General features: G+C 34.8%; 1 protein-coding gene across 1 annotated transcript in view; it reads right to left on the reverse strand.

Moving 5' to 3' along the window:
* Window positions 1-460: 460 nt before the first annotated feature.
* The window catches only part of CNTNAP4 (contactin associated protein family member 4), a 231818-nt gene continuing 205208 nt past the window's right edge, over window positions 461-27070 (reverse strand). The window contains exons 16-24 of the mRNA XM_062599127.1: window positions 26462-26632; window positions 20778-20996; window positions 17221-17460; window positions 15490-15714; window positions 13904-14037; window positions 12710-12797; window positions 5466-5684; window positions 5067-5138; window positions 461-654 (exon numbers count right to left, since the gene is read on the reverse strand). Coding sequence (XP_062455111.1) covers window positions 461-654; window positions 5067-5138; window positions 5466-5684; window positions 12710-12797; window positions 13904-14037; window positions 15490-15714; window positions 17221-17460; window positions 20778-20996; window positions 26462-26632 — 1562 coding nt within the window. The remainder of the gene's footprint in view (window positions 655-5066; window positions 5139-5465; window positions 5685-12709; window positions 12798-13903; window positions 14038-15489; window positions 15715-17220; window positions 17461-20777; window positions 20997-26461; window positions 26633-27070) is intronic.

Genomic DNA, 27070 nt, shown 5'->3' on the forward strand with positions numbered 1-27070 from the left:
ATCACTATTAAGCAACACAGCAGAATTTCTTTAGTAACATAAACTATTAGAAATCCATCTTTCACCTTGAACAAAATTCCAGAATCAAATTTTAAAGAGAAAGATGGGAGTAGTTTCATAACAATTTTCCCATTCAGAAATCATATTCAGTATGTACGTTAAACTTCAGTTGCAGAAGGTCACATCAGAACAGTCGGAAACTACCAACAATGAAATTGGTTACAATATCTATTTCACTGTTACATAAAATGCATTTACAGTATAATAGCTAAGGAATGCATGTAATTTAAAGAGGCCTCCTATAGCAATCACTGAGACTGAACATATGCAGTATAATAGGTCTCAAATCCATTGCATTCACTGTAGAGTGCAAGAGCTTTTTCTGTCCATTGAGAGCCCCTGGCTTGGCAAGAAAGTCATACTGTCACATTATTATATTAAACTAAATCACAAATGCCAATCAGAAGAAGTATTCCTTTTGATTTTCATTGGCTGTGTTTTGCACGTTGAGCTCACTTTTCAGCGCAGACTCAGCGCTGTCTTCATTTTCAGATCCTTTTGCCTCATTTTTTGAATATATGCTTTTCTTTTTATAAATGCGGATGACTACGGCAGTGATGCAAAGTAGGATGAATATCACGACTGCTATCACACCTAGGAGAAGAAAAGAGAGACAGTTACAAAACAGGATATGCAAATAATAAAGCAGGGGTTGGGTAGTAGGACAAAGAAGGAATGACTCTATTGCATAGTGTGTGTGTGTGTGGAGGGGGGGTGCCAGGAAGCCCAAGAAATAGAAAGTCATATCTGCTTTTGCTACAGAAATAGTACTGCAGCATCAGCTATATGATAAACTATGGATGCCAAAACCTGCCACAGACTACTATAATTTTTTGAAACTTTTGAGGAAAAGTCCAGTAGAGATTTAGGGTAGATAGGGGCTGCCTGTTCCTCTTTCACCAGCTGCCTTCTCAGCCAGGCTGACAGCTCAAGCCACTGTAGGCTTGAGGAATTGCTCTGCTCTTCAGGGACTTTGCCATCAGACTATGATATGGGATGAGACAGGGCACCACCACAACTTTGCTCGTCTCCCCCTGCTCCCATGGGTACAGGACAAAGTACTTTCTCTCCCCTCAGTCACTCACACCCTTCAGCTCTCCCGCCCCATCTGCCCATCGGGAGGGAAGGGGACACACAGTCCCTCATCAGCCTTCCCCTGCCTGTCCGTCCGCCCTTGTGTCATTGCCCCAGTTTCAGGCAAGTGATCAGGAGAGCAGAGGTGGAGCAGGAGAGATGCATGGGGAAAAGCATGTATCTGCAATTCTCAGCTAGGTCTTATACCAGTCTTGGCTGTGCATACAATCAAATCCAAGCTTGAATGGATTTGGTTACACAAAATTAATCCCATTCATAACCAGCACTCTGCACAAATCAGTTCAGAGCACAGTTGAGTGGTCCTTGTTAAACAATGTCTTTACTGAGGAACATTCGTAAAGGAAAGTATACAACAGTTTATCACAGGGACTCCAGTGAATATCGGTCAGCTGCCTATCTTCAGGTCAAATGGGACAAAACCTCTCACATTTATTCTGCTTTGTAGAAGGAAGATCCCCACTCCATCCAACTGCTTTTCATCTTAAAGGTTCTTATGATCTGCTTTAACTAAGGCTATTCTATCTGTGTAACTGTCCTATTATAATGAATAGACACTAGACAAAATACAGAAGATATGGGTGAAAAGCAAGGCTCACTGTATGTTCAAGGAAAATTAAATAGGATTGGCTTCTTCCTTTCCCTGCAAGTTAGTGGCACTCAACCTGACATCCTAGATATGGCTGTGCTCTGCACAGCTGTGCAAATCTGGGGTCCTAAGCAAGCAGACTCAGTACCTACACAGAGGAAAGTGAGCAAGCTTCCTTTTCCAGCAGCTTTAATAATCCAACCCGATAGGGTAAAATCATTATCATTACAACCACCTGCACTATATTGTTCTAGCTGGACAGATAGAAGAGAAAGGAACAAAATAAATATAACTTTATTCAGTAGCTTACTGAGGTGTGGTACATGTCTGACATACAAGAGACTGCATATATTGGGCACTTAATCTTAAAGACAACTACTTAATATTTATTGAAATATTGCTAGAGATATACTGCTCCCAGAGCAACAGATTAAGAGCAGTGAAGAATGAGATACTTCCCCTAGAGATATTTATGGGGCTACAGACTTCCAGCCCTTTTCTTCCCATTTTCTCTCCATCCTTGGGTTGGTCTCAGCCCCCATGCAAATTGATGAGTCAGAGAGGAATTTGGGGAGGAAAGAAGCAGAAAGGAAGCAGAAAGTGCTTGTCAAACAGAGGGGCAGGTAGCAAGACTTGACTACAGGGAGGAAAAAATAACAGTCTGAGAAATGATCGTAATTCAGCAGTTCTGCTGTATAAGATGGAAAAACCTTCTGCATAAGCTGGGCCACTGTAATTGGCTACTACAACCACAATAAAAATACTTACTACCAAGAAAAAGTCCTCAAAAGAGAGTGCTGTAAATAAAAATGGACCATCCATTCTCAAGCAAAATCCAGCATTTATCAGTCTGTCATTCTCTAATATGAGCAGCATCTTTCTTTTATATTAACGGTCACAGATTTTTTACCTGATTTTTTTTAGATTGTAAAATTTGAGTAAATATGTAGTGATTTGGATCATCTCTAGATTAAATAGAACAGTCATTCTCTTGTTTCACATTAACAGTACTGACCTACATGTCTCCTATAAGGGCTTGTCTATAAACGAGCTTCAAACTCGAGGCAGCTGAAGGGGTGAAATTACCAGTTATTCTGATTTAAAGGCACTTACATGGGCCTTTTGCTGAATAGTGTACAGTTTTCTTTATTCTACATTCTTTATTTAATTTCCTTTATTTTATTGTACTTGTTTTTGAAATAACTAGTTTTAAGCAGTAAAAAAACTGTGAGTACATATTCCCAAATGTGTTTAATAACAATAAAATTGTGAGGTAATTATTACCTTTAAAAACTGTAACTATTGTAGCTTGAAGTTCAAAAATGACTTTGTTGTTAAACTTAAAATTACTCACCCACACTAAATTATCTAGTACATAAAATAATCTTGCGGGAAAAAAAGGACTATGCAAAATAATACTTATCTTTTGCCACGATAAAGTAATTTTTGACAGTTAGACGCATAGTAGAACTCAGAAACTATACTTGAAATTCTGACTTCATCTGAGTTCACATATGTGTGTAAAAGTACTTGTTCACTGTATCTTCCTCAACATTCAATAATTATTTGATAAGCACTTAGATCTGTTTCTGTTGAAGAATAGTACTATAATGTGAACCTCTTATTAGTTATCACAATTCTAATACTGTTATACTTTTAACTTAGCTGCTTGTTTCAGGACAGTCAAATAAATAAACAGTTCCAAATTATTAGCAAGAAAAGACAGCCTGAAAAAAGCACTGTAAGTACCTTAAAATTGTGGATAAATACTAATATACAAGCAAGAAACCTTCTAGATTTGATTACTTATAATTTTTAGTAGCTTAAGAGCTAGATCTGTGGTAAGTCAGTAATAACTGACCATAGGAAGTACCATTATTTAAATAGCAGACATACAGGTGAAAGCAGGTCTTAACTCCACCTTCCAAAGCCCTAAATGCTTTTATCCTCAGTGAGCATCACTGGCAGCCTTATTCTGCTAAATCTTACTATGTCAGTTGTCTGTTCAGGCTTAAAAATAATGTCATATCCTTAAAAATGACACCTATTCCAAATTTAAAGGAATTTCCCTCCTCTATTCCCTATTCTTGCTGAAGTGACTAATGATCTACCGAATTAGGGGGTTGAAATAGCATTTTTCAAGAGGGAAAACAGGTTTTCTTCCCTCCTCAGAGAGGAAATGCCACCAGAACTTCTCCCAGGGGAAATTTCTCACAGGAGACAACCACACTCTGTGAAGAAAAAAGCTAAACTGTCATAGCCATATCCAATGATGGAAACTGAAATTCTCCTGCAGTATCCATATCCTCAAACTCTTCCTCTTAAGACTCACTTGGCTACTCTCCATTCCTGCTAAAGGGACAGAACTCGTAGGCTTCTCATCTGCTGCTGGGGAGCATCTCAGCTCAAAAGATGTTCAGTGAGGAAGATACAGTAATTGAACCTGTATATCCTGATTATCAGTCCTATATTTTAAGCACAAGACTTTTACCCTAAGCCACATAGAAAATATATTCTGTTAGTGATTTAAATTAAAGGGACTGTCATCATAGTTACTTTGGGAGCACTTAAAATGTACGTGATTCTTCCACTGTGTCTTCATTAAAAATAAGTGTTTTAAAAAATGTTTGTGGACTTTCATTTGTAGTTCTCTTTGAACTGGTTAAAGTGAACAAAAGAAATGGTAAGGAAAAAGAGGAGAAATGGTATTCAGGACAACAGTAATTAAATATTTTTTAAATATTTTAATATGCATACAGTGAAAGTGGCTCTCTGTCCAAGAATGTATTGTTTTCCAAATAAGAACTAAAATAAAACATGCCTCAAAGGATTCATTTAAGGAATATGTGCCCTCATTTTCCCATGAAAGAGCTGTGCCGCTGAGATATATTAAACAAGAGATTCTTCATTTTAACTTATCCGTGTAGCAAAAACCAGCATTTTGGCAAAGCCAAAGAGCAAACATTGTTTTTTTTAAACGTGTGCCATTTGCCACAACACATCTAAACACTTTGTTGTTAAGTTATAGGAACCAGTATTACACAGGCTGAAAATCTGTTTTTAATATCTTGTGCTTCAGCAGAGTATTCCAATCTTCAGAACACCTACATCATTACTTCATGTAAAAAGAAAACCAGAAAGATACTGCTTGCATTTTAAAACACACTTTTGTCTTTCAGTGCACACCATTTGCAAAAAAACCAAATCCTTGTGTTTTCTTTTCCCCTTATGAACACAAAATTCCTACTAACTTCAGATCAGCACTGAAAGACTCACAGTTAGTGGAAAACTAAGGTTTCAGTGGAGTTGTTATAATCTCTATTACCTCCAATAACTGCAGAGTCACTTCTGATTGCATTAGCTAAGGGCTCTCCCTCATCTATTGGTCCAGAATGATCTGCAGCAGAAAAGGAAAGGAAAATAACAGATAAATAACAGGGTTCTCAAGATAAAGACATATGGTTACAGCTTGCATACGGTATGGAATAGTGGTACTCATGGGGTCCATAAGAGTGCAAGTGATGTAGCTCACACTTTACAGAGATGAAGAGAAAAATGAAAACATTCAGAGGAAAAGGCAAAGGCTAGAAGTAAGTATTAAGAGAATTATTTTTCAAATTACTCCTGAAGTGTTAACACATGTTGAAAAAAAAGACGGTAGTGCTGCAGGTCATGAGTCCTCAGATTGTGCTTTACAGATTAGCAAGTGAAAACCATATGCTACCTGCAAATGAGTGGGTTGTTTCACTTGATGTTGAGTCAGCTCCAGTTAGCGTGCCACAGTTGGATTCAGTGAAGCGTCCCTTTACAACGATGGGGACCGAGCTGCTGTGGTGCAGCGCAGCCTTCAAAGGAGCAATGTGGTTGAACTGCACGGAAGAGAGACATCCAATAAACCCCTGAGAGTTCGCCTTCATAGTCTCCTCATCTATGTCGCTGTTTTCTGTTAATCAAAAGGAACAGAACACAATTAATCATAGTGCAAATGAACAAAATAAAGTGACAGAAGAATAAATGAATAATTAACCTGTGTTCCTCTGAGCATATTTGAGTTACAGCAACATATGTAGATTCACTGCATCCCTTTCTTGTCTGCCTTTAATTAAAAGACAGCCAGATACATTCAACATTTTTTAGGGATGTCAGCTGCCAGTCTGCTGAGGGAAATGCTTTTAACTTACTACAGTAAGTTCTAAAGCAAAAAGATTAAAATGTAGCTAAAAATATTTAAATTAAAATGCATCTTTTTTTTTCATTCTGTAAAAAGATAAGGATGAATTATGTGTTCATGAAAAATACATATTTTATTAGGCTCCTCATAAATATGTACATTGATGGATCATATGCTTTCTACAGATTCATATATCTACTCCTTCCCACCATCATCAACTGTGTCAAAACAAATTGTTTCTGAAGACCTTAGATTCAGCAAAGATGTGATTTTTTTTGTGAAATTAAAAAATACATATTGTTCCAACTGACTGTACATTTTAAGCATGATACTATTAGTTTTTTCCACTAAAAAAAAAAAAAAAAAAAAAAACAAAAAACCCAAAGCCTCTTATTCTCTTGAGCTGCCTTTCTAAATGTATGCGCCCTGTCAGACCTCACATATTTGCTCAGTATCTAATGTTCACTAATGCACTAGTCTGGCAATTATACAGTTTCTTGACTCTGACAGTTTTGAATTAAGCAAAAACTCTGGAAGTACTAATTGCTCAAAGTGGACTCTTAAAGAAAGTACGTTTTAAAGTTTTAAATAAGTAGGAATGTCATCTCATTTGCTTCTACAGTTTATCTGAGAAGACATAGATCAACTTGTGAGCTTTATAAAGGCTTTTGTGGTAATTTTAAATACTGCTGTACAAGGCAATCTTCAGTACAATGAGTTTAATAGTGAAAACTGAGCTAATTTGTTTTGGTAGAATGTTGCAAAGTAACAAGAAAACTTCTTCCTCAGCTGCTCACTCATAGCCAGTGTACTATTAGATAGACGGATGTTAGCCAAATGTCTGCCCATCTAAACTGATAGATTACATAAAATGTGGATGTTTAACTGCCTCTTTTATGTGGCTCTCATGTAAAAAAGACTTTAATCCAAGAAGACAAGAAAAAAATTGTCCCAAAAGTCATGTAGAAAGAAATATACTCCTAACTATGCAGCAGATGGAAAATCTGAAGAGTGAAGGATTTTCTGTTAAGTTCTACTTTCCTATGCAAAGTATTTGGCAAATATTGTACGCATATAATACAAAAGGAAACTAGATTCTTAATAATCCTTAGAGTTCAGTTGACTCATTAGTTAGAAAGGACTATTGGGGTAAACTTAACTTTAAATTAGACTAAGTAATACCACTGGAAAAAGAGATAACACAAATGCAAAGTTTGTGTTGTGGGGAACACAAACTTATGTCAAATTTTCCTGACTGAAAATGACACACTGAAAAAATGTTGCTTAGTAATAAGATGCAATTATGCACTGTTAGGCATCTGTAACAGTTCATTTGGGAAAAGTACCCAACATTTTTCAGAGAATAAAGCTAAATTACCCCACCTACATTGTCTCATTCAAAAAAGAGAAAATAAAATAAAACAAAAAAAAACAAAAACAGAAACAATCCTCTCTTTTGAATTCTACTTCAGTTGTTGGTTGCCTATGAAGCAGTATTGAAAATCAGCAGATAGACATATCCTAACAGAACATTTCAAGGCAAGAAGGTAAGGACTGTGCAACCAAAAGATTTCAGTGTGAGCTCCTTGCTTTTATGGTGATGATAATCAGGCTTTCAATTTTTTTCAAATTCCTGACGAGTCTTATCTTATCTCAGATCCATTTTTTTCCTTTCTTTGCTTAGCGTTTTCCAGGATGCCTATCATTTCACTCAGCAAAAGGAGTTTTTTTAACCTACCCAATAGAAAAAAAATTAATGACCATTTGACATTCAGAGTTAAGTTTGCAGCTGGAGATGCTAATGATGAACTCAGAATGGACTGTCATAAAATCCTATGTTTCTACAACAGTCTTGCAGAGGCACATATATTTTATTACAGCCATACTTTTGCATTACAAGTGTTTATTACAATTAAGAGTAACTATATCGACACATTCACAGACTTCAGTCACATTTAGATTTTATTTCTACAGCAAATGTGCAACCAGGTAAATGCAGTGACACTACACACTAGCTTTTTTAGAGCATAAAGAAATGCAAGATTATTTTACTGAAGTTTAGGTTTAGATTTAAGTGTTTGGGAGTCATCACCAGGAGATAAAGTGCTTTGGCCAAAAAATACCCTTCTCATGTGGATCAGAAAGTTTACATGCTTTCATGTGTTGTTGCTAGTGGTTTTCATTAGAAAGTAGTTTATTTGAGGAAGAATACAAATTTTTTTTCCAGTATTAAAAATCTAGCAGTAAGGAGTTATAAGTAGGTGTTATTTCTGGAGTTATCATTTGCCACATTGTTGAGAGTGACTAGAAGAAAAACACTTATTTTAATATTTCATTTTAATGTTTTATTTTGAACATTAGAAGGCAAATATATGCCAACAGAGTTATTTCATCAAATTGAAGTGTCTTGGCTAAATCCCTGAACATTGATTTTTAAATACTTGCATTTCATCCAAGATTTTAAGACTATGGAAACTTTCTATTTCCCCAAATGATTGCCCTGAAAAGCTTCTTTACTGGAAGGGTGCCTAGACAAGCTTGGCTGACTAAATTAAAAATCTGATGGAAAAAACTCCAGTTTTTAAAATACGCCTCTCATGAATTTGCTGGACCACATTTATGTGTATATTAAATTAAAGCAGCTGTGTAGAAAATGCATGTTTTACACTAAAAAGCATATATTAAAATCTTTTCTCAACCAACTTTAAAAGACTAAATTTTATTATTTTATTACTATGTGAATTCCCAAATAGCTACAAAAAGCTGCTCTAACGGAAATATGAGTTTTCAAAGGAACGATTAATTAGTATGTGCTTCACTTTGGCACCTGTGTAGGAGTACTCAGACATTACTGTTTTAAAAGGCTGATTTTAAATTAACAATTTGAATTATCACTATATTTTACATATTAGAGGAGCACAGTGAGAGTTTTACAATTCTATCATTCTTTTATCAATAAAAACTGTTAAAAGTTAAAGCTCTTCCTTCTTCAGCAAGCTGTACAGTTATTAATTATCCTCAACAATATTCCTGTAAGTTAGTCTTACATATACTGCAGAGACAAGTAAACTAATACGGAAAAGAACAAATTGGCTACAAACAGATATGAATAGTTTTAATATAGAAAAATTACATTTTAAATCTGGGTACAAAATATTCTTGAAGAGATCAATTTAAAATTATTTTATCGTTTTAACTTTTAACAGTTTAGTGAAACTTTCTTTTTATTTATTATTAAAATAACCACTTTTACATTGCATGAGGTGTCCATACCTTGGTCATACCTCGGTTTAACTGAAAATCATGCTTAAAATCATGCATTCTCTTAAACTGTGAAACTCTACATATAAATCAGATCTAAGCTTGCTAAAAACATATTCTTATCTTAGTTGGCAGGGAAAGTTTAACCACTGTCCCCTAAGAAGAACATCTCCCAGGGCTGTCTGCTCTCCTACCGGCCTGGCTAGGAAGCTTTGTCGTGGGCAAATACGGCTTTCCTCGGGTGAAGTGAATTACTTTATCAGCGTGTTACTGTAAGGAGAGAGGCTTCCTACAGCTTCCTGCAGCCCTCCTGCAGTGTGGGGTGCTTTGAGAAGGAGTACCTGTGAAAGGGAAGACCTATAAGTGTCCCTTTTGGCTTTCATCCTGCAAGCTGGGTGGCTGGATATGCTTTCTTCTCCTTTCCCTTAAGACTTGACTTAAGGGACAAGTCTTTCCCTTGAGACATGTTTAGCTGAGTCTCAACATCCTTTAGCTCTCAATCTGTTTTGTCACCATAAGGAGAATTCACGGGTCTTTAACATGAAAAGCTTAGATTTGGGGAAGTGAGAGAGCACTAATATTTTTTTCTGGGATTTCAAAATTAGCTGAGTAACAAACTCAGATTTGTTTTAAACAAAAACCTATAAAGGCTATAGATACACATAAGGCTATAGATAACTTCTCTGTAACTCCATGCCTCATGCTACTCTGCTGATGCAAAACAATTGCATAAATAATCACATATTGCTGATGTAATACAATCACATGTAAGACAAGGAAAACAAGCATTCAGAAACTAGAAGACAACAGTGGTCTTTAATTTAAAATACTGATCAAAAGAGACTTTTTTTTCCTGAAAATGTACATTTTGTTATATTGGATCAATTATATTTTTAAGTAAAATTATGAAAGCTTTGATATGAAATTTCATAACAAAGAAGTCAAATCCTTTACTTCTTCATTGTTCATTGTGATATTGCACTTACATGAGTGTGATTGGGACAGAATAACATGTTCCAAAACATTACTAATACTTGATTCAATTTTATTATTGATTTATTTTTAAGTATGTCTTAAACAATTTTCATCTAATGGTTTATATTTCAACTAATATTGGTTTATATACATGCTAAAAATTATGATTTTCTATTCTCTCTCTTTGCATATCTACATACTAGTTCTTTGCTAGACTGTGTTCTATAAGAGTAATTTCTAGTTGCATATTAATTTTGAAGCCTTTAGTTACTTTTCTAGTCAGAATAGATCAAATGGACATATTTCCCCAAAAAATCACAACTATTCAATAATTAGTTTTTTTTTTTTTTTAATATACATGATTTTTAAATTATTTAAATTTATTATTTAATCCATTTTAAGGTAGCTCTAGTCAGTACTCTGTTATTACAAATATGAAAATAATAATCGTTGAATAAATTTTTCAAAATGATGCTTTCACATCTTCTAGATGCTTCTCTTAGAACATAAAAACACAAGTATTTGCTGTCTGAGCCATTAAATTATTTACACCTAAAACGTCACATTCAAATCTCTCACAAATACTCCGTCTACATATGTGTTTTTTAAAACAATGATAGGTCAGACGTCACTTTAATTATGCATCTGTTTTGAAACTACGAATATTCTGCGAGCCTGAATGTACCACGAAACCCTTTTTTCCAGCCAATGTTCATGTAGGAAAGGCTACATTGGGAACCGATGTGCGTGTATGTGTGCACACATATGTGAGAGAGAGAGAGATAGAGAATTAAACTCTCGTTTTACTCAGAGCAGAGACAAAGGCGATCAGCATATGCCTTTTGTGCTGCTTTCGTATGTATGACTTGAATGCGGTCAGACAGATGCAGGTCCAGACTTATTGCCCGTAATCCAGCGGCATGAAGGGCATTTATAGATAATGCTTTATTCATCAGCAGGAGATTTTATGGTAAAACAGCAGTTTTCTACTTTCATACTCAGGACAATATTTCTGAGTCTGTTACAATGGCAGAAACATTGATTTACCAAAGCTGTTACAGTATTCCCAAAGGTCCTATATCACAAGTGGTAGATATATAGATTCTCGAGGCACACCTCAGGTATGTAGTAGTAAAATTCCTCTAAACTAAACCACATAAAACTGAACGTTCAAAAACACTATATAGAACTTCAGTTTTAGACTAGGTATTGTAAAAAAAAAACATGTAAATAGTTCCCACATACATAAGGGAGCAAGATAAAATAATATACCATCTACACCAATCTGAGATGAAAACTCAATTTCTGCCATGTCACATATCACTTTTCTGAATTTATTTCTACAAAAAGCCATGTTAACATTTTAGTTTACTTAAAGGGATTTTAAAAGAATGGGAAGCCATTGCTCTCCTGCAGTCAGTTCGCTGGCTAAATGGTCAAAAACCACAGAAAGATCAAAGGAAGCAGTTCATTTTCCAGTCTCATTTTGAATAAAAGGTGCCCTAATTTGTTAAAAATATTTTCTGCATTAAAAACAGAGTTCCTGACAGTAATGGTAAAAACTAGTATGTCATATATAACCCTAAATCCCTAAGTTCTGTAAAGCTATGTACAATCTTTTCCAGGAACTAGTATTTTGGCAGACCTGTTTATTCTATACTCCCCCTAAGACTAAACATAAAAGGATGAAAATAATCAATCTTAACTACAAAATAGTGAAAAAGTCAATGCAACATTAGTGTATACTACAGACTATGCCAGGCTTTATAGCTCTCTTTCACACTGTTGCAACAAAAAATGCTATTAGAGCAAGAACTCACAAATGGACCTTTACTTGATACTGAAATGTAACAACACAGATTTTAAATCACTTTACAGGAAAGAGAAATAAAAATTTTCCCAAAATTTTTACTAGCACTACACATTACTCAATCACTGAGGTTTCCCAATGTGATAAATATGAAAATAACAAGATCCTGAGATTTCTAGTTCAGCCTATTTTATTTTAACGTAATTGACAGAATGGCAGATGCAGATAGGTAAATTAGATTTTCATCACTACAGAAGACAACTTACGATAAATCCACTTTAGACAAAATGTTTTCCCATAGCTTAATTTGCTTTAAAAGAGTAACTCCAACAAGGATTTTTTCTTAAACTACCTTAACCCTAACTCTTTCCTTCAAAATCTGTCACAGAAAGTTTCTCAAATATGGTACCTGATTAATACCACTCTGTGGCCTTTGTGTGTGATTTGACAGTGATTTATTTTTTCATGAGAGTAAGAAAAATGTTGTGTTCCCTAACGCTTGATTGCAAAATGAAAGGGGTAAGTGTGAAATTATTTTTAATGGAACCCACTTGCTCATTTTTCAGGAAGCACTTACACATGATTATATTTGCACTTCGACAGGACTGAAGTTTCTACCTTGATTGTCACTCAGTGTCTAATTAAGTCCAAGACAACACGTATCTCTTAGTGAGATTAGGGTTATTACTTTTTATGTGGCATGATGAGAAATTGATCTATGTTTTGGAAATTCATGTGGCATTCCACTTACCTAAAATCTTGCCGAGTGTGAGGGACTTGATTGCATTGAATTCTGTGCCTGAAGACAGAATAAATTTCATTTTTTCATTCTGGTTAACCTGCAGAATGGTTCAATGAAAAAATGTAGAATAGTGGAAAAGATATTAGTCAAAGTTTGCAAAAAGGAGAGAAGATGAAGGTTAAAAATAGAAAGAGCCAAAGAAAACCTTTGTTAATTGTACCATAAAAACTAATCAACGAATTGATGATCAGCTTCCTCAGATCACTGATTATGACTGTGAAACTTCCTAAGTATCTTAGTAAAGCCATTATTTATCTTATTGATTTATATAGTTCCTTCTTAGTCATCTATAGGATGAATTAGACTGATAAACCTCTGAAAACACAAAAAAGGCTCTTGTAATTAAAAAAAGGCATTCAACATTACATAATAATAGTAATAAACAGTACCTAATTAAAGATTAATACTATACTGTAAGTGCTCTGCCCCCATGATCCCTCTAGAACAACTTGCCTTTAAGCCTTGCACTAGTACATAATTATGCAAATTCCACTCTTGCTCCAAAACACTAACATCCATTTTTTTAACATTTATTTTAAAGTTAAGGCTTTTAATATATTAGTATCTAGAAGTAGAATATTAAATATTTCCATCTTATCATCCAATTTCATCAAAAATAATGCAAAAAACAAAATCCAAATTTTTCTTGATGTTCTTTTCCTTAATATTCATATTCCTTTAATGTAAAAGGGAGCTGGGAGAATTAGACAAGCAACCTTAAATTATGACCTAAGTGGTAATGTGTCTGAATTGTTGTTTGATACTTTATTTTAAGGAAGAAAACAAAACACAAGACCCCAAACGAGTAAGAAGTCATCCCCATTTTACAAATTATGAAGGTTTAGCCATAATGCAATTAATTGTATTCTATTTTAAAACAATGAGGAAGAACTGACCTTTTTTACAGAAAATTGGCCTTTTAATAGAAAAGATAGACATCAAAGAGAATGCCTAATTGAGGCTTACACTGATGCTCAACATGAATGTGCTACGTTTCACTTTATTTATTTGAGCTGCTAAAACACAGTTTATTTTGGGTATTTTTCATTGTTTTTATGTCATTTTACTTTGTGTTTTGTACTTTTTGATGACAATCCACTCTTTTTTTTTTTTTTTTTTTTTTTTTTTGCTTAATTGAATTACCTCTACAAAGAGAATTTCCTCTTCTCTGTTAATCTTCACGTGTTGCAATTGTCCATCAGCCAGGCTTTTGAAATTGATGTTGAAGACATCAGGATCTTGATAGCTGTCTAGCTTATACCTAATCTGTAAACTTCCTGCAGGGATTGGTAAAATGGCATATTAAACTATGTACAAAACAGATGGTATACATAATACATAATTCTTCCATTTTCACATGCACATTTGTAGGGTACAATCGTGAGATAAATATTTTTTTGAGGGATCAACTTAACTCATAGAAATTGACATAACTAAGAAATGAAAGAATGTAACAGGAAAATAAATAGAAATATTGGAAGTGCGAAGTAATACTAAAGATAATCATAAGCTGTAGCAAGTCTGGATAATGACTTAAAGAGTAAAAATGCGCAGCAATTTATTTATGTATTTTTAAAATTCAGCTCAGACAGAAAGAGTTGGCCTGATAGCTAATATCAGTATGATTTATCATATAAAACTCATCTTATTACCTTAATAACACTGTTCTTGAATAATGTTTACATTGTTCAGAGCTCTAAAGTCTCTGACCAGTTGACAAATCATTCTCGCTTTCTATTTCTCTGTGTTAACTCTTAGTATACTGTCCCTGCACATATAGCACATATACAGACTATTCCACACCAGATCAGAGACTTTGTATCAGTCATAGATGGACAGCAACTTTCTAGAAAGCAAGACAGAGATCACTATAAGAAAACACGAGCAGAGCTCGGCCTCTCATGAGTAACGCGTGTTCTACCTCACATGATGGGGAAGACATCCCGGTACTATTCCACATCCAAATGCATATCCAGAAAAGTCACAGTCCCTTTCAGCATGTGACCCGTGTGACTCGAATGGTCAGAACTTGCTATAAATTTTTTGGACAAACTCAAGGATTTCATTTAATCTGATTTCATTTTAATTCAAAAAATGAAGATTTTAGACAGATGTAAGACAAGGAAAACAAGCATTCAGAAATTAAAAGACAAGCGGAAAGAATGGAAAACAAAGACTGAATAAAATTTGATGCTTGGCTGAAATGGACACAGGTCATCTGACATCAATTACGTTACATGTATTTTCACCAGGAATACAATTAGTCTACAATAATAGCTGAACAAAACGGCCTTTAATTCATTTGGAAAATGGGTGATATGGTTTTAAAAAGTACTTCATATCATTGTTTATCATAAATATTTGGTACTTTGTATGTGTATAATGGACACAGAAGATGTACTTTGTCTCAACTTTGAAGCTTGCAAAAAATGTAATCTGAAATATTTTACTGCATTTCTAAAGGATTTCCAGAAATAATAATTTTTACTGATGGTATTTAAAAAAAATGCAATAAAAATTTGAATTACACTAAGAGGAAATATTAGAGTGTGGCTGCAGCAATTTTCAGGTAGAAGACACTACTTGGTACAGCTGAAAAATAAATCCACCATCTAAAGCAATAACAGGACAATGCTTCATTTGTGATTCAGGCCTAGGAATCAGAATGAACCTGGGTTGGCAGCTATGAGGTCCATCAGTGTTTCCGCACAGTCTAGCTGAACACTCACCATTTTTGGTGAGAATGACCGAGAGATATTCGTTGTAGAAGGAGCTGACATAAAGCAGTAAGCTTGGTGTCCGTGTTGTTCGGAAGGTAAACGTAATTGCCTCTCTGTTCAGTGTCATGTCAGCGTAGAAAGAAGAGGCATGAGAACTGGAATTTTTAGCTAAGGTGTAGTATTCTTGAAAATTGTATGTCACAGAAGTGCCAGTTGCAAAATAGGCTGAGATCTCTGAAACAACAGGCAATTCACTTTTAAATATCATGCAAAATAATAATAAGGCTTTTCTTTCTTTTTCCACCACAGAAAGAATAAAAAGTATTTTTAGTTATAATGATAAAGCTGAAAAAGAAATATTAATAGAACTACTATTCAGGACTGTAAAGAATAATAGACTCCTCCTGCACCAAACACCCAGCTAAATAAACAGATTATCTATCTGTTGTACGAAGAAGAGTTTCTTTTTGTCTGGGTTTGAATGTGCCTTCTGTTTTTTTCCTGTTTATCCATATTGTCAGGCCCGTATGTCGTCTTGCCTTTGTCTACTGTTCCTACAGAGAAATGGGTGTGGGGGGAGGAAGCACAAATACACCAATTAACCTAGGCCACACCTAAAGCACTGGGAGAGATAGATCAGATAGGAGAAAGGAAAAGGAGAATACAAACTGGGTTACAGTCTTCTCACAGAAGAGGCATTCATAGAGGGTCTCTTTGTCTCTGTTTCTCCTCACAAAATTTTCCAGCTAAAAGTCACTGTCTTTGACTATATTGCTTTTGCACATAGCCTCCACACTTGTGACACATTTGGGAAATTATTGTAATCTGACTCACTATATTGACAGAGGGTGACTGATGTTATTACAGGTCACCCCTCACTTTCAGCTACAGGACCACTCAGGCTTTACAGAATAATAAACAGCGAGTATGACCACCAGCCTCTCTCGCTGTGTATTGGGACAGAAGACGGTTTCATTTCTCAGTGAGTTGCATTATCTCCACAGTGACAGATATGGAAGGACTTCACATGAGTCCTGTATCCTTGTGGTGGCAGTGGTGTTTTTTCAATGGGTGGACTGATGCCTTGCTCACTGATTTATAGGAGCAAGGAGTTACAGCATTGAAGCCTTAATACATGAAGGAAGCAAGCTGGCTTTGGAAGACAAGAATTATTCACAAAGAGTAAAAGTTCTAGACGAATTTCCACTCTTACAAGTTAAGCTTGGTGACTTGTGATCACCCATCAGTATAACACCATAGCAAAGAATTCTTTTAAAATAACTGGCAAGATGAGCTGAATCCTGTTTCCCATGATCTCACTTACCTCTTAGAGTAAAAAACAGTTTGGGGATTTTCTGTTTTTTGGTCTGTTTTCAAATTTAGTCCCAGTTTTGAAATTAAGAATTGAAAGAGAAATCTGAAAGTATTGATAATTGTAGTAAAATATAAAAGTTTCAAAACCATTGCATAACATTATAGATAATATGCTGATCCTCTTGGATAGTGTGATGTCTGCTTTAAATGGTATATGTTGAGTATACTTCTCTGGAAAATTCATGACAGTGTTAAAGGTGGGAACAGCTGCTACAAAAATCAGTTGAACATTTCTCTATACTAAGTTAAACTCACTCAGAAATATTTTGCAAGTATTTAAGCATATCTTTAAAAGGTGATAAAGTTCTTGTTCTAGACTGTATGGTTCTATTTTTAATAATTCATAAAACTAAAAGACATGCTTGCCTTTCTTACAGAATGGCCCAGTGTAAGCAGAGAAAGTGCAGTCACAAGAAAATCCACTGTATTTTTCTCTACATTTTCCTCCATTGTGACACAGGTTACCATAGCTGCTACAATGTCCGGGACAGCCTGGCTCCACTCCTGGTGTTATCTTTGCTCTCTCTTCCAGATCAAGGGCTATTCCATTTAAGTGCAAAGAACGAATGCATCCCAAAAATCCTTTCTGCCTGGATGCTGTCCCACCTGAAATAGATACACAGGAGCTTTCAAAAATTGAAAAGAACTGATGTGTAAAAAACTCTTTATGTTTTACAGTCCATTATGAGTTCCTAAGACACATGCCCAAACATGTGATAATATTTATAAATAGTTCTAAAAGCATATCTGATTACATTTTTAGTTAGGTAATTACAGTGAACTCCTGAAGCTTTTAATGGAAAACAAGGATTTTTCACAGTAAAGATACTGAGTAATGATGCATAGTTGTACTAACTCACGAAGGAGTCACATCCAGAATTTAGAGGGTTTTTTTTAGTAAGGCGAGTGGAAAAAGAGAGGGTGAGGGGGAGCTAGAGGGAGAGGGGAAGGGAAAAAGAGGAGGAAGTGAGCTCTGACTGCAGAAGGGAGCTGAGTTCCCATGGCTGGGGCATTAACATGAGATCCTAGATGCCATGGTTCTACCTCTTCAGTGATTTTGGAAAAGTCATCTAGTATGTGTTTGTCACCTAGGGTCTGGTTCTGCCTACAAGTCTGAGTTTGCCCCATCTTGTTCAAATGCTAATGATTTTCAGGAGTTGTCTCTAAGCGTGAGACACCTTTACAGGAGGAAGAGCTTTAACATACTCAGCCCCGAGAGACAAGCTCTCATCCAGAAAATAGGAAGGTCTGGACCCGTATGGTTCAGTGTGGTCACTTCAGCCAATTCCTTCTGGAAGATATCCCAGTCTTTCCTCTACCTTGACAAAGTAATATTGAGATTTGGCAAAAGAAAGACAGATAGTTTACTGAATCGGTGCGCTGAAACCTGCTCTTCAGCCTGCAGTGTGTACCTTGCAAGGCAGAGCCAGCCTTAGTCTCTCTGTTCCTCAGTTTCTTGTTACAAAATGGAATGACAGTGCTTTACTGTCTTAATTTCTTAAACCTTGTGCATGTTGCAGTTCTAGGGGTGACATCATACTAGGTAAAAAGAAACAGGACAAACCATTCCTTTCCAATTTTTTCTGTGTGTTTTAACTTCTCTATATTGATCTTCAAAACATCATAAGGTCTATGCAGCACAGATTGGACTATAAGCATATTACATTTATATATATATATTAGAGTACCAGTTTTATTTGTACTTGGTACCTTGACATATCTATTCATTTTTTTACAGATAAAATGGCACAAAACCACATAACAATGAGAAAGTTTTCTCTATGTTGCCTCTGTTAAAATCAGGATTTTGATGGCAGCTTTAGGCTTTTGTTGATAGCTTTTGGAAAACTACAGGGTTTACACTTAGCAAGGAGGTCAGAGGCTGTTAGCCTGAAGAAATCAAAGGTCTGGTAAGTTTGTAAATGACTGATAGGTAACTATAGCAGGTACTAAGCAAACAAGATAATACTTAAATAAAATATGTCTCTGCTAATGTCTTCTGACATGGTATGTTTCATGTTCCTTATATTCTTTCACTAGCTTCAGTAGACAAGTTTGAGCACGGAGTAATGAATGTACCAGTCAACCATAAGTAGTAGTCAAAGAGTAGTCTGATGACTCTCTATACTGAAGAAAATTGTATTTGACTAAAGAGATGAAAATTAAAATACAATATACAAATATATATATGTATTTATATATAAAGCCAATGGACTGATTTAACTCAAAAGCAAAAATAAACTAGAAATCCACATTGATCCACAGAACAGGAATAAAATTGTAGAAACAAAGAGGTTACTCACAAGAAAATTGCTGAAGAAGTAGCTAACCTTTAGAAATTATATTCAGGAAAAACATTGGCACAAAGGATTAAAAAATCATAGTCATTTGTTTTGTTAAAGTTCAAACACAGTATTACAACATAATAAAATCAAACAAATATCACTTTTATCAATTCTGTTCCAAATTATTTCAAAGTAATTGTACAAACCTGTGAAGGTTGTTCAGGTTGTTCAAGTTGAACAATATCTGAAGAAAACAAGCTAGACTGCTTGCTTGCATATAAAAGTCAAACCAATTTTTAAACTGACACTTGCAAATGAGAGATGAACGTATTTAAGTTTATTGGAATTGCAAAATATTTGACAAGATAGTCAAATTACTTTGGTCCAATTATTTGACAAAAAAGAGTCTATTCAATTACTTCATAGAAAAGATTACTGGAAAGTGAATCCATGAATACAGCTTAGAACAGGTCTGGATCTTCTGGGAAAAGCAATGCTCTAGCAAAGCTAGAGACCAGCTCACTGTAGCAAGGAACTTCATATTGCCATAAACCTTTTCCTAAATTCTAGGTGACAAGATACTCGAGAAAACCTGTAAAATTAGACTATTTCTTGGAGATAAAGATCAGCTCTTGTATATCAAAGGAATGTAGCTTTAGCTGTTCGCATAATAGTAATTATATGGTATCACAAATAAAAGGATACTAGTATCACTTACTGAAAGATACTCCTGTTCCTTCCATTAAATATACTAGTTATTACTATGAATATAAACTAACTTTATGACTTTTCCTAACTCCACTATAGCTCGTATCTTGGCTATCTTCTTTGCTACAGAATCCTCCTCCATAACAAAAATGCATTTTGTTTCCAAGATTTGTTTTTCTCTCCTTCTTCTCTTGATGCTTTCTTGAGACATAGTTCAAAATTCCAGTCCCAGTGTACTGAAATTCTTAAGGGCACACAGCTTTTTTTACCTACAATTTCATAACACTCTTTTCCTTAACTGTCCTCCTCCCCAGCACCCAGCAAATGAAAAATAAGTTCATTTAGCACGTCCCGTAGTAGATCTAGCTATATTATTGGCATAGTTAAAGATAAGGCAGTCTTTATATGCCCCTAGAGTATATACCGTATGAATACACCACAAACATATGAATAAATATTATGCCAATATTACAGTGAGAACACTATCATATATGTAACATGTATACACTATTTTAAATAAGCATTAATTTTTGGTTATACTATTACTCTTTTGCAGTAGTTTATCTAAATTCAATACATTAATGTCACATATGCTAAAGTATAAAGCCCGAAAGGCTCACATAAACTTCCTCATTTGAATCTTTCATAGTTTAGGCAGAACAGACTGCAAATCTGGATTACTCATGGTTCTGTGAAAGCAAATAACAGTCCCTTTTTCTCATTTCCAGCATTAAGTAAACATGTTCTGAACATTGTATTAAATGAGTTAATAAAGGACAGAGGAGCAGATCCTTTAGCTGTTCTTTAAACAAATCTCAAAAATAAAAGGATAGTATGTTTGAAAGCTCATCTAGTAATACCTACTAGCTTGGTTACTTAAAAAAAAAAAAAAGAAAATCTTCATAAAGAATCTGTGAAACGTGTGCCTACCTACGAAAAGCTGGCTGTTGAGTTGCAAGCGAATACGCCCATCAGGTGGAGCAGCTTGATACTTTTGAGGAAGCTGATCTACTTGTAAGGATGCCTCTTTGATGTTTCGTTCAGCCTTCACATAATGCCACTGGTTGTCATTCAAGGAAGTGAGTGATTGCACTATAACTTCACTAGGTCCATTTCCAACATCAAATGAAAAAATCACTTCGGATGGAGCTAGAAAGAGGACATCATTAACAGTTTATTCAAATTATCTCACAGTTACTTGGGTCACAAAAATATCATTAAATATCAAGTATTTTAAGATGTCTAGCCTACTGTTTCCTCTGGCTATCATGGGATAAAATTATTCACTTTAGAGCAAAACTCGACTTAATGGTACCTATCCATAAAATTCATTCTTCACACTTACTGACAGTGATAACCCTGATTGGGCAGCAGAATGGAAATCAAGCTGTTTATGGCCTCCTAAACACCACATCAAGAAATAGTGAGCGTGCTAGCTTCATCATTTTTCAATTTGGACAAAAAACACCTCCTGCTTGCATGCTAATTGATTACCATTCTTAACTTTAAATTTCATTTATCACTATTTTAATCCAGCCAACCTTTTCTACCAGCCCCCTTATTTTTTGTTATTTATTCACATAATTTCTACAACTATCAGAGGACAAATTTTGATCTAGTAAGCATGTACACTGGATAAAAGGAAATATCTACCTATTGAAACAAATGAATTTTTTTTTTCCAAAACAGCAGAGTAGGTTTTTGGAAAGATCAGATTTGTTCCATAATGTACCTAATATCACTAGACTTCTTTTTATGAGATGTTCAGATTTCAAAATGGGATCTCATCTGAGGGATAGGATAATTCCATGTCCAAAATGGCTACATAGGTTGTCAGACTACCAAAACTCAGAAGCTTATTGACCTACTTGAAGATAGTTGTGTTTGCAGCATTCTACTGTGATGCTGCAGAATGTGATACAACTTCTGTGATGCTGCTCTTGGCAGAAGACAGAGCTACGTGATATGAATGGACAGGCCGTATATCCATTTTTTCATAAAAATTTCCATTCTAAACCTACTTGCGCAAGTAGTCTAATATAATAAAGGCTGAGCTAGTTTATAAGATTGTTTACATGGTGAAGTAAACTGAGTCATTCCCTAAACATCTCTCATATTATATGGATTTACATATTCCTAAAAAATTATAGTTGAATTTTGCATGTCTAAATAATAATAGGAGGAATATATGAAAAAGTCTGAAAATTATAAATATTCTCTATGAAACTTCTTTTGCACACTGAAGGACAAACTTATTAAATGAAGAAATCTCTAAATAAGGGATTACTAGCAATTTAAATTATTAAGGATTTAAATAAAGAAATAGAGGTCTGAGAAGGATCCAGTGAAACCAACAGAAAGGTTTTCATACACTTCAGTGAACTCTGAGAGAAAAGCAATATGATCAGAATAAGTTAAGGGAAATTAAACCTCTTCAAACATTTATGGAATTTATGGAATTGATAAATATACATAAGATTCCAATGAAATAGATTTGTTTTTCATACTGCAAAGACACATTAACCCTTTTATAACACTTAGATCCACTTTGGCCAACCTTTAGACTGACTAATGCCACATGCTTTTAATCCCTTAAGCCCAAAATTTGGTTATTATGAAATATTTTACTTTAAGAATTGAACCTGAGAGAGAAAAATAAAATGACAAATACACAAAGCATTTGACTTTTGAAATAAATAAGGCATAGCATGCTGTCAGTTTTTAAACAGAACTCGTTCTGTAATCAGTGATCACTTCTGCTTAAAAATCAACAGTGCTGTGTACAATAATAAGAAATAATAGATGCCTAATAACAGTTCTTTAGCAAAATGGATTTTAGGATAAGCTTCTTTCATTTGGACAAGGTTAAGAGCTCAGTCTCCCCTTATTGAGGGGCGAAAAAAAACCCACATACACAGCAGGAGAACAAAAGCAACAGAAACTCCATGTGATCAGGCAGAGAGAATTTCTGCTGAATGTTACCTTCTGTAGGGAGGTCTTTGTAATCCTCTGGATACTGTTGGAGTGAAGCCTGAAAACACAAATTCTGCTTTGAACTTACTGAATGTGCCTATCAAATAGCATATTAGAATGACAGATCTGATAAACAATGTGACTGCTTAGATCTTAAAGCCAAGACAACACATAATAAAGATTTTGAAATAACCAATGGAATAATGAATTATGTTAGTATCACCAGAAAAATAATATGATCTTGAAAAAAGAGAATCAATCCAAAAAAATCCAAAGAGTTAGGGTGACTCTAATAGTATCTGTTGAAGTGTCCTAAGACTGAACAGAATATGTCAAATTCAAGGATAAATACAAACAATTGACATTTTACAATATTTTAAACAACTCTGTTAAGCCAACTACACTGTAAATTTGGATGAAATTTGACATTTGTAAGTGCAGAGGTCAAACCCTTGTGGAAGGAGTGCCACAGGATGTGGAGAAACATCGACCATATTCCAAAATTTGTCATGTTGGGACAAGGGACCATGGGGCAAAGAGCGCTCTGGCAGTTTTCAGAGCAGCATGCAAAGTCTTTATTGAGGAACTTTCTTCTGACGACAAAGATGCCCCGTGGCTCTCATCTGCCTTTGCATTGTAACAAAAATAGTCCAAATAGTGCAGGGACCCCTGTGAGAAGTGGCTGGGTGCACTCAAACATAGGCAGAGCACAGCTATAGATTGGCAAAGTGGAGCGGAAGATGCAGTCAATGGTGATCATGGAGAGCGATCGTGGCTGCCTGCTGCCAACACGACTAACAGCAAGCAGAGCCATCAACAACCATTTAGGATACCAGTCACATGTAGAAGCAGAAAGTGATTACCAGGCGATATCCTACAGAATACAAAACCTGAGCACTTTCAGTGGAGGAAATAATTCGTTTTCACTCAGCCTGGACAATACATGACAAATTTGGGCAAAAGGAGACAGCAGCTGCACACTAAACTCTTGAAAACTGGTACCAATTCAGCTGCACCTCCCCCTCTAAACTAACGTGAGTAGATTCACAGCCCCACTCTACATTTCTGTTTAAATCATAGCTTTTAAATAACAAAGAATTTTTCAGTGAGTATTCATAAATAGAAAAGCATTACTTAGACTTTTTGGTCACTTAAATATTTAATAAAATGTATTACATAAGCTCTCAGAATTGAATCTAGTCCTTGTTGCTTAAAGCCGCTATCTTTTCAGAAAATCAGGAAATCAAAAGAAAATAACAATTTGAATTTCTTATAATTCTGTAAAAAATTTGTTGTGTCATTCAAAATGACTCAATTCCTCTGTGTTTTACAGTATCTTCGGAACATCTTCCTTCTCACAATAGCTAATCAGAATACTATACATAGAAGCATTGTAATGTTTATAACTGTTCATAAAATTGAACAGCACCAAATTTCACATTTTATATTGAGTCTTGATTTGACACTTTTTTGCTTCAGCAAAGCTACAGACTTAAATGTCTAAAGACTATTATGTTATAAATAAAAGAATTAGATATAAAGCTTGAGAACAATCAATAAAATGCTAAAAAAAGTCCTTGTGCTAGTATGGAATGCCAAGTACTAATCACATAATGAGTTTTAAATCTTTTCTAACATGTCCTCATCTTAAATACTGACACCTGACATTTTCATTATTGTTATTTATTACACAAATCAAATACATTGATTTACGTGCAACTATTAATCATGTATCAAGTGTAGGTTGGTGATTTACATTCACATAAATTATAAATGAGTATATGATGATGAAGTATAAATGATCACATACAATGCAAAATGTTCAAGGTGATTCCTTTTTTTTTCTTTTTTGCATAGATACTTATGGCAAAAATGTGTATTATTGATTTCTGCCCTTATTACCCTCAGTGAAAACACATAATTCTGCCTTCAGTACAAATAATTCTTCCAACGATTTACAAAAAAGTTACTTATTGAATACATTAAAATGCATCTGGAAGTAAGAAATATCTCTATGTGCTATTCAACAATGCGATAAACTTTGTTTTTTTCAATGCTGAGACCAATTCAACATGGCAAAGCCTTTCACTTTCCCTCATGCCTCACGAGGCACAGGTCAGATAACAAACAAAAGTATTCAGCAATTTTGACAACTGAAGGATGCTTATGAATGAAAGGGACAGTGACCAAGGTTTGTCTGCTTATTATTTTCATGAAGAAAGAGATATAATCTATCAACCACGTGGATAAAACTTTTTTTGTTAGAGGAGGATGACTAATTCCTCTCAGTAGCATTCCTCCAATTCCTCTAATGAGGGTATGGTCCGTCTCATGATTAAATTATTCATTAGAATAGAAAATTTATCACACAAGAATATCTTCATTGCTTCATGGTTTCACTACTAAAGTGCTAACCAGAATATTTTTTGTGTTATGTGGCACTGAGTTTATTAGGCTAATATGTTCAGTACCTACTTACAACACTATAACAGAAGGCAATTCACACATGGCAAAAAATAGATAAACATGGCAAAATCATTACTGAAAATACGGTCTATTTTGAATACAGCATTACAGTTAGAGACAACGTGAACCAAATCCATCAAGTTTAAGTTAGAATGTTTTGTAATTAAACTGCCCATAGAAGAATAAAGTGAGTGTTTCTTTTTTGTTACAATAAGGTAACAAAACCTAATTAAAGTTAAACTTGTTAAACTTGCCAAAAAACTAGCGAACAATATTTTGTTTTGTACTAATCATACATTACTGTTACTAAAGCATTATTTTATATGATATGAAATATGTATCTATTCATTTATTTGTATTTCTTCACAAGACAATCCTTCAGTGTGCTGACATAATGGATCTGTAAAAATATGAGAACTTTCTAATCATAAGATAAAAAGAATTATCGAGAACTCTCTGAGACACCTTGTTAAGTATGAAGCTTTTAAAATGATTTGCCATTTAAAATGAAGGCAAGAGTTTTTTTGAAATAACACTCTTGTATTGCCTTTTTAAATATTCTCCTTTAATAATGAACAACAGAAGACTAAAATACAAGTCAACTAACATAAAGCATTCATCCTGCATCAGTCATATTACTGAGTAAGGTAATTTATTTTTCTCTTTTAAAGCAAAAATTTGTCCATATATAGAAGTCTAAAGCTTTGGTGATGTACAAAGAAAAAAGGGAAAAAAAGGAAGATACATTCACCCTGAGTATAGGAAAACGTATTACTAGGTTAGGATATGGTGCTACAGCAGCTGAGTGAGTTGCACATTCTGATTCTGATCGAATCTCCCAGCATCCATGGTAAGATCTAGCTTTAAAACCCAGAAGGAGGTAGGTTGGCAGAGGAGGAAGGAAGCAGGTAAGCAGGCTGAACACATTGCTCGTTGTGTCCTTAGACTGAGAAATCTCTAGGGCAGAAACACTCTTTGAAGGTATATTTGTAAAATTAAATTCAGTCTCACTGTTGGGACATTTTTGGAAATGAAAAAGCTACAATAACAGTAGCAACAACAGTAAAAAAACTAGAGAACATTTTTAAAATATTCCCCCTTTAAACTGAATTCCAGTTTAGTTCAACTGAAAGCTAAAACAAAATAATAAAGAACCCTTCAGTGGCATTACTTACAGTATAACTCTATCCTTATGAAGTCTTGAATTCCCAAGTTTTCTAAGAACACTCCTGAGGAAGCAGTGGTCTTGAAGAAAAATGATACATCTGCACTGAGCTCCCCATGAAAAGTAGGGAAATGAAGATAGGAAGTCTCGGTGTTGAAGGAAGCTGAATTCCAAAATGCTCCTGGTCAATCAGAGCAAAAAATTAAGTGACACAGCATTAGCTAATATTGTCAATTTAAATTTTGTAACCAATTAAGCAAACAAATATGCCTAGATCAAGGAAAAAGATGTAACATGCAGTGGGTTTAACTTCCACCCACAGCTCCCATTCAGGTAGTAGAAAGAACCAGGGGTTCCTGGAGACACAGAAGAACGGTTCAGAAAGAGTGGTTAAAGTGATTAATTTAACCAAAAACAATTAATGGAAAATAAAAGTCCTGGAATCTCAGTGGCAGCTAGATTTTCCAAAGGGGAACCTATGTACCTTATCAGAGGCAAATAATAATAGCAGTTTTTTATGAAGTGCTATATCTGCAATAGTTGATACAAGCAATTGCTGTGACAGTGGTTATATATATATTTCCCACACCATGAGGACTGCAGTCATCTTGTTATTGTA

Source organism: Rhea pennata, chromosome Z (genome assembly GCF_028389875.1).
Source record: "Rhea pennata isolate bPtePen1 chromosome Z, bPtePen1.pri, whole genome shotgun sequence".
NCBI lineage: Eukaryota > Metazoa > Chordata > Aves > Rheiformes > Rheidae > Rhea > Rhea pennata.